Source organism: Rhea americana, unplaced genomic scaffold (genome assembly GCF_003343005.1).
Source record: "Rhea americana isolate MKP2758 unplaced genomic scaffold, rheAme1 scaffold_301, whole genome shotgun sequence".
NCBI lineage: Eukaryota > Metazoa > Chordata > Aves > Rheiformes > Rheidae > Rhea > Rhea americana.
In genome coordinates, this window is record NW_028186426.1 from 708,992 (window position 1) to 718,118 (window position 9,127).

A 9,127-nucleotide genomic window follows, 5' to 3' on the forward strand; every position below is an offset into this window, starting at 1 on the left:
GATGGCTGTGTTTCATTCTTAATTGAGGTGAAGACTGAGAGTGTATGTCTGGTCCTTTTACAGGAGGTAGAATACTGTTCTGGTCTAGAAAAGTTTTCAATTTAACCATGTATTCCCAAGGACATGTCACTTTCCTCAACAGCAGGGTAGAACTAAACCTGAAAGCTGCAGGCAGGGAAGAGTGGCTGTAGATGTGTCATGACCCGAGGGCCTCCAGGAAAGCAGAGAGACACCAAGAGGTGTTGCTGTAGCTTTTGTTTTCAGATCTTTCATTTTACCTTAGACTAAAATTATGGAAGCCAGGTGTGGCTAGCTCTGCCTAAAATCAATAAATATTTGAATGAGGAGAGTTTTAAAGCAAATCCAAATTTTACTAAGTTGTTTCATTGGAATGTAATGCTTTGCCCTCTTCTAACATTTTCTGTTCAAGAACTCTTCAAACAGTTCACGGTCTACATAAATTTGTATGCCAGATTAGTACTAATCTTTGATTTCAAAATGAGGGAAATCACACATCAAAAAAAAAAATTAAGTTTCTAGGCCGAGTCAAACACTGATTCACTTAAATTGTATTAAGAATTTTAAGAAGACTTAAGTTTTTCTCCAGTACAAGGAAGCAGGAGAGAAAAAAAATAAAGTTCAACTTATTTAGGATTGTGTACAGTGCTCTCAGCTGACTGAGAGTCTCATGCAAATATGGTTGTCAAGCTGTGGAGATGGTAAGAGTATTTCAGTTACAAAGCCAACCCTCTGGACAGAATTTATTTTGGCAGGGACTTGGAAGTGGGTTTGCAATTGCTCTAAAGCTTGTGTCTGGTATCAGTTTGCTATGGCAGATGTGTTGCTTCTATCACATTTTGTAATCAACTGCAGCTGTAACAGATGTGTGCTGGGTCTGGATTTGTGCTTGCTGTAACATGAGTGGAGTTACTTATATCTCAGTAGAACATGGGACTCCAAAAAACAATTTAGAGTGATCAGAAAGATCTTTCTTTAGAAAGATCTCAAGGAAGCATGCTGTAAAGGTGACATCTCTGAAAGGTCCCTCAAAGCATGTATTATTCTCTCCAGCCTCTCCACAAACACACACTTTGAGTTTAGCTTAATTTAGCTTCTCTCATCCACAGGAAAATCTCAGATAAAGACCATCTGCTGCCACTATAAATTCTCACACTTCAATCTGAATGGTGATCACAAAATGGTTAAGGTTGGAAGGGACTGATGGAGATCATCTAGACCAAACTCCTATCTGAATGCATAAAACTTTGTGGGGCCTTAACTACTAAGCTGGCTTGACTGCAGTAAAACACATTAGTGCTAATGGCAATTCTGAATTCCATTAGACTTCCAAATGTCTAATGCCTCTAAAGAAATACCTACCTGCTTTTAAAGGGAAATGTCTTAGCGAAAGCTAACAGCTCGCAATTGAAGCTTACATTGGAACCTGTACTGACAGTAATTCTCAATAAAGCATGCCAGGAAATACACATGGCTGTAAACCTCAAAAATGGAAACAACGAGGTGTAAATAATAGTTAGTGTTTGTCTGTGAGCCTACTAAGAGAAGTCCATGTTCCAAACATGATGGGAATGTAACCATAACCGAACTGGCCTTTGAATTTTTTTAGATCTGTTTAAAATGTTTATTGCTCATAGAGACATGTTTTAATCTGCAAGGTAAATGAAATGGATATGCATACCTCTGAAAGTGTAGGTTCATGCCTGTGAGGCATGCAATACTGCAAATGGGCAGTGGATAGCAGTGTTGTTAGCAGCATTTTTAAATCACAGCTAGGAAAGTATGGGTAATCAGGATATTGAAGCAACATTCAACAGAAAACATTGAGGCACATTTATTTCACTTACTCTTGTATGCCCTTTCACATTTCTATGCATAGTCCCAAATGGTGGTGCAGTGGCTGAACATCACTCTAGCCTTGATAAAGGGCTGAAGACTGATTACAGGCACCTACACCACATAGCTGGGTAGAAGTGCTCCATCATCATCAAGATAGAAGGCATAAAGTTGGGGAAAAACTACATGTCATCAAGCCATTCAGAGCAGCCCATTGCAGGGGAGAAAAGGAGGCCAGAGGTGATTATGCCCTGTGGGCAGAAATACATCAATGTGGGGACGTAAGAAATGATTTTCTTGCCTGCTGGGGCAATAGCCATACAAGTTTTCCTGTAGTAAATGAAGGCAGCTTCCTGATGCTGTATCATTCACCCCCATCCCAGTCTTGTCCTTTTGCCTAGTTGTATTTGTAGCAGCAAAAGATTCAGAGGATTGCAATATTCTAATTCAAAGTGATTAACCAGCAGCTGTTGCAATTTAGGAAGAAAAAAAGGATGTGACCAAGTGCTGCTTCCCCTCACTGCTTTGATAGCAGCTTTTGTTTCAAAGCACTTGGCAGCTCTAAGACAGGCTCTGAAGTTGGATTCAATTTACAGAAGCCCTAAAAAGCTTATCTGTGCAGCTACCGAACTGCATGTTGTCCACAATGCTGGTTAAAACCACCATTAACTACTTTGACATTTTTAACTGCTTTGATTCATTAAAGTTACAAACACTGAACTCTTGTACCAGTGGCTTAGAACAATTGCTGTAGCAGGAGCTTGTCCAGAAAAAGCTGAGAATTGCATTTTAGTTGGTATAAAAACAGAGGAGAGCAATATGCAGTAGAGGTATAAATTTTTGGATTCTGAATGTTGTCTGAAGCAGTCCTTTACAATGTTGGAATTTCTGGTGGTGATCTCAAGGTGAAAGCCCAGGAAAGGCAGGCTCTTGCATATATTCATATTTCTTCAAATGTGCCATTCCTGTATGGCTATAGAACTTTATGTCTGCCAGGCATTTGAGCGGCAGGAAGTTTTAGTTTTTCACAGGCTTCTGTCCTAAAAAGCAGAACAGCAGAGAGCAGTGCCTAAGCCATTTTCCATGTAGTTGGCTTTTCCAGTTTTTTTCAGGCAGCTATGTTTTTGTGCATCCCTCTGAAACTTAGTAATAGAAAGGAAGATTGCTTTGCTCTGTCCTTGGTTTGAGCTGAATTACTCTTGTAGAGTCCTTGAATTTACTATGCAATGTGCATGTGATACTGCACAGCGCTATCTTGATGCTGCATCAAGAGTTGAAGTTAAAATTGCCACCTTTCTTATTCATTGAAAAGAAAGGCCCTCCCTTTCCCAAAGAAATTTGTTGCAAGTCTGAAAATAGTACAGGCAGTTTGCATGGGTAGTTTGATAGCAAGCACACATACCTTACCACTTCCTGTCTTCCCCATCTGGTCAGGAAAAACATTGTGAGGTCTTAACCTGAGCTAACATAAAAAAAGAACTATCTTCAGAATTGCTGTTTAAAAAAAATAAATGATTCCTCCCATGAGAGGGAAAATATAGGTCTAAGTCTATTGTGCAGATGTTGAGCATTATAGGCTGCAAGCTTTGAACTAGTTTCTTTTGAATCTGGCTTTATTCCTCATAAGTTTAAGGAAATTCCAGAATTTGCATTTAGAGGCTGGAAAGGTGTTTTTTGATCAAGAGCATCACAGAAACTTAGAACAGAGGCATTTTAGATGTTAAGGTTTTCTGGGCTGGTTCTTGAACGCTCTATGAAATTTTTCTACCATACCATCATTTCTGTCTGCATAAACTATGTTAAAACTAAAAAAACTAAACATAAGACACCACACTAAAAAAAGCCTAAAGCCTTACCCTTTTTCTTTTTTTCTTTTTTTTTTTTTAGAAGCAGAGGCTGTATTTAAATCATTGCATAGTATATGGCAAGTCCATTATCTGTGATCACACTACTCCTAAAAACAAAACACAAGGGAAGATAAAAAGCTGTTCAGAAAGCTAGAGTACTTAAAATTATGTATTTCATTACATGAACTTCTTCTGGCAAAGGCCTTACTTCCAGGGTTTTTTTTTTAAGTGCTTGTTTTAACCACATAGCCTCTGTAGCTGCATTGAAAGTGCATTTGCATGCCAATGAATGAATCTGGGCTGAAACATCCTTAGGGCTACAAAGATGACCAGAGGGCTGGAACATCTGCACTATGAGGAACAGCTGCAAGAGCTGGGCCTCTTCAGCCTGGGGAAGAGAAGGCTGAGGGGTGGATCTGATCAGTGTGTGTAAGTACCTTCAGGGAGGGTGTCAAGGGGAAGGGGACAAACTCTTTTCAGTTGTCCCGTGTGACAGGACAAGAGGCAATGGGCAGAAACTGAAGCACAGGAAGTTCCGCCTGAATGTGAGGRGGAATTTCTTCCCTGTGAGAGTGACGGAGCACTGGAACAGGTTGCCCAGAGAGGTTGTGCAGTCTCCTTCTCTGGAGATCTCCAAGGCCCACCTGGATGCAACCCTGTCTACCATGCTCTAAGTGACCCTGCTGAGCAGGGAGGTTGGACTAGATGATCTGTAGAGGTCCCTTCCAACCTTACTGACTCTATGATTCTAATAAGCTGAGCTATTCTAAGGGCAATATCATCACCAAAAAAATCTCTCTCTAAAATTGGCCATCTGCTCCTAGAGAAGGAAAGAAGTCTCACAGAGTAACAGGCTACATCTACAGTGAATCACAGCCACATTCTGTTTTCTCAGACAGCAAATTCACAAGAACACACAAATTGCCTGGAAGTAATGCACAGCACTGAGCAGAAACATAGTTACATTGATTACTAGGTTTAGTCTTTTCTGTACTGCCTTTCAAAGGCCAGATATTCCTACATGAGAACAGGAAGGAACAGCTACAAGAGCAGTAGAATGAGCTGCACACCTCCAGTGTGGCAAATCTTATCCTTCTTGTAAGTCCAGAGGAAGTATGAAATTTCAGTCCTTTAGAGACATCTTTATATCCTGTAATATTAGAAAGCAGCCAACTGTTAACTATGTTTTAAACTCCCAGGGTAGGGAATGTCAAGTACTGTTTTGAGAAAAATGGGAGACGGTTTCCCCTTACATCTCCAAAATATCATTTCTACTGAATTTAAATTCGTTTTGCAATTTCACATTCACCATTGTATTTCACACAAAGTCATGCAAAATTATGAAYCAGTCACAGCCTGTTTTCTTTTCAGACCTACAAAGGATCCTTTTTTAGTCATATTTTGCAGTGTAGAAACATAAGCAACCTATTGCCAGACACTGCAAGACTAGGCCAAGACCAGCTACCTACCCAACTACTCAAATTCTAGGTAGTTTGGAAGTTTAGCTTGCTTTTTATTCCATGTTTCTGCTACACTACTTTATTTATTGCAACCCAATACTCAGATAGATGTTTAATTACAGCATTCTAGGTTAGTCAAATTTTATCCAAAAAAAGTCTTGTCACCTCAAAACTTAATGACCAGTATCCTCCCAGTTAAAGTTATTTTTATCAAAAGTTTAATGCAAGACATGAAAGAGCACTGAAACCAGGAGCACCACATCAGGCTGTAAACACCTGGACCAGCTCTCATACTAATTATAGAATTTCAGTTTCTCTCCAAGTCACTTCAGTGCAAGTATACTTGCAAGTATACTTTTAATATTGCGTTGTTGCAAGTAGATGAGGTCAGTGATACTGCTTTTAGTCATACTGTGCTATTTGAAATTAGCCCCTGCAAAACTAATTTTATACTTCAGCAAGTCTTATGGTAATACAGAATCTGCAGTTTTTCAACTCCATAAACTTAAGCATCTCACTCTGCTTCAGGAACACTAGAAATACACTGACCTTCAGTCAGACTGTTCTGTAGTGTTTCAGAAGTGATATTAGCTGCAAGCATAAATCTGTTAGAGTAGTTTTATTCAGGTATCAAGGTCCTGCCACTTGCCATCTTTAATATGGCAAAAGATTTTGCCACAGCAACACTTGCCATCATACAACCCCATTCTACCCTGAACACAGAGTTTGCAACATCAAGTGCTGTAGGACATTGCAAAGGCTGCTCAAGCATCCAGCTACAAACATGCATCAATCCAGCAGCCTATACATGCTGCATCAAGGTGGTACAAGGACCAGCCCCCTGAAAGACCCAATCTCTGATTAAGTTCTACAGATAGTTTTAAAACCTGCAAGCCCCAGATAGTCCCCCTCCCTAAGTGATCCAAAATAAAGATTAATAGTGAACTTCATTGCACTTTAATTGCACAGGTACATTTAAATATTAAAACAGAAAAAGCAACTCTACACAGCAAATTGAAAACAAGCATTTATATAGTAAATCTGTAAGATACACAGACTACTTAGTTTTAACCTAGCTGTCTATACAAATATCTTAAAGCCTTTGATATGAGAATTCTCACTTTAAGAACAAAAAAGTTCCAATTTTCAGGTTCCTCCATAACTAGCAAGTTACTGAGAATGCAAATTTCATCCCTCATAAGCTAACATTCATTTCATCTTTGGGGCAGGAGGAAGAGAATTTACTTTTCATCCCAGGGGGGAAAAAAAATGCACTGGCCATCACTACTAGCACTCAGGGGAAAGGTGAGCAACATTTAAGAACCGTTATTTCCCCCCACCCTTCTCCCCAAGAAGGGGCATGTCCTGTTATGCTACCAGTATAGTGATCCAAGGACAGTTAACCCTACCAAGTCAGACACTGATCAACTGGGGGAAGAGTTCATTGGCAAAACTATCCTCCCAAGCATGGTCAGTGTCAAGTGGAGAGGACATGTCACTGAAGGGTGAAGGAGATCCTTCATATCCAGAGTCACTACAGGCATCCAACAGACAGCTTGAGGTTACAAGACTGTGATGAGAGGAAAGCAGATGAGATATGCCCAGTTCAGGCATGAAGCAGGTGTCTATAGGTTCCTCCTTCACAGATACTGGGGTCTCAGGGATAGCTTTACCTTCAGATTGAGAGAGAGATACTTCCTCTATTTTCACTAGCATATTAGCTTGGTTGCCCATTTTAACAGGAATCTCCAAAATTAGAGGCTTTGTGTATACATGATCAAACCTTATCAGTTCATTAATGGCCTCCAACTTAGCTGATGAGGACCCCAAAGACTGAGAGGGGGAGGTTGGTATGAAATTTGTTTCTCCACAAATATCTTCCTCCAGCTTTTCCAGGCACGTTGACTCTGAATCAGCGTATTTGAGAAACATCTCTGGGTCCAAACTGTCCAGAAAGCCCAACAGGAGATCAGACTGCAGAATGAAATACTGTTTTAGAAGAACAGCTTCCTACTGTTACAGGAAAACATCTGTTTATGGCACTTGCTAATACAAGTAGAAAACTAGAAGTTTACTAAAAGCATTGCTATCAGAAAGAAAAACTTACAGCAATTACATTTCTTTCAGAGTTTTAGTCCATTAACTGTTCTGTATGGGTACCGGAGATCCTCAAAGAGCTCTTCATACCTTTGATACTCAAAACCTGTATTAGCTGCTCTTCAAGATTGAGCCCATCATGCATAAACACAATACTCACCTGCTGGCTCCGCAGAGCAAGTGCCAGAACCTAGCTTAGGCAGATCTGCCCATAATCAAAGACCTACTTCAGATCAAAGCAATCTAAGCTTTGAATGGCCTGTCCTAAGTTTCCTGTACATCCATCATGGGGGACACTAAGTACTAACAGCTTTGCAAAGCCCCAGTAAATCAGCATTAGAATATTGAAGTTTGTCTATAACAGTAAAGGCATACTATGCTTTCAGATTTGCGGATTTTTCCTGCAAGAGCTTGGAAAAAAAAAGTACACTTAGATTTCATGGAAATAGGAGTTTCAACTGCATGACATTCTGCTATACTCACTAGACAGACTTACCTAGCAGTCTTGAATCCCTGGTAAGGCATTTCAGAACTTGTGGGGAAGAGGAGGAGAGTGGAAAGGGGAAGGAATGTGGGACACCAACTATAAGCCATTGACAGACTTCATACAAAGAAGTCACTGTTAAAATAAAACTCCTACTACTTAGAAATCCACAATGGTTCTCAAATTCATGTGGATTTCAGACAGGAATGGATGCTCACTTCAGAGTCTGAAGAATCATTGCCATCAGAATCCATGTGGAAGCTGTCAGAACTGGTGACTGCTGGGCCTGCACCTGCTGCAGAGGAACACGTAGTCTGAGTGCTGCGGACTCAGCGGACCCGGTCACCAATTTGATCTCATCCACCTGAGATTCCTTCACAACCTGTGTCAAACAAAGAGCCCAGTCAGTCACCATAGATGTTCTGGTTCACAGTACAGCCTCTTGAAGATCACTCTTACTACAAAGACTTCCAATACTGGAATTTCTACTTGCTTGTGCAGGAACAGGAGCTAGAAGAGAAAAACCACTTTATAAGTTAGCCCAAACTTCCATACATTCCCTTAAGTATTTGCAAATACAGCCTGTATACCACTTCTAAGTGGCAGCCTGACCTCCCACCACCTCCTCCATTCTTTTGGCACAGGCAGACAAAATCATAGTAGTTACTACTTCTACTTTCTGTTCTGGAAGTCAAGAGCAGGTTACTTCGTTTTAAACAGCTAACTAACTAGCTTGCCATCTGCCACACTGCCAGTAGTGCCCACTTCAAAAATCATCTCCTATTCAGTGTGTGGGAAAGCCTCCACTTGGAGGACAGCAAGCACTTTTCTGGCACAAGAGCTCCCAGCACTGTGCAAATTTGTTTGTTCTGCCCACTACTGTTACCTCATGGAACTCTGCAGTACTACACACCATTACAATATCTGTCACAAAGCAGAGGGAGACAAGCCAGCAGGGATTGCAGAAAACTCACATTGGACTCATTCTCATCCTCTGTCTTCAGAGCATCCAAACCCAGACGGCAGCGAAGCTCCTGGTTCTCCAAAGAAAGGCTGCATGTCTTCTCCCGCAGGAGCTGGTTCTCTAGAATCAACTTCTGATTCTGCAGAGGGTCCAGAGAGGCAGTAACATCATAGTGGAGCCTGGCAACACCCACCACACCCCATGGCTGCCCTTACCTCCTCCTCCAGCTCCACCACCTGCTGCTCCAGCTCTGTCATTCGTGCCTTCTTCCTGTCCCGCGCACTCTGTGCCGCCACACGATTCTTCAGCTTCCTACAGGGCAGTGCTATCGTCAGCCCCCCCCCGTGGAGCCGGGGGGGGCCAGCCCAGCCTCCCATTCCACAGTGGGCCTGGCCTGGTTCCCCATGCCCTCTCGCGACCC

The 9,127-nt window shown here is 41.4% G+C and overlaps 1 protein-coding gene across 1 annotated transcript; it reads right to left on the reverse strand.

Moving 5' to 3' along the window:
* Positions 1-6,859: 6,859 nt before the first annotated feature.
* Positions 6,860-9,015, reverse strand: XBP1 (X-box binding protein 1). Its single transcript, XM_085309734.1, has 4 exons — positions 8,922-9,015; positions 8,717-8,845; positions 7,961-8,124; positions 6,860-7,135 (listed from the first exon to the last, which is right to left on the reverse strand). The coding sequence occupies exons 1-4, from the start codon at positions 8,961-8,963 to the stop codon at positions 6,949-6,951; spliced, it is 522 nt and encodes a 173-aa protein (XP_085165860.1). The 5' UTR covers positions 8,964-9,015; the 3' UTR covers positions 6,860-6,948.
* Between the last annotated feature and the right edge of the window lie 112 nt (positions 9,016-9,127).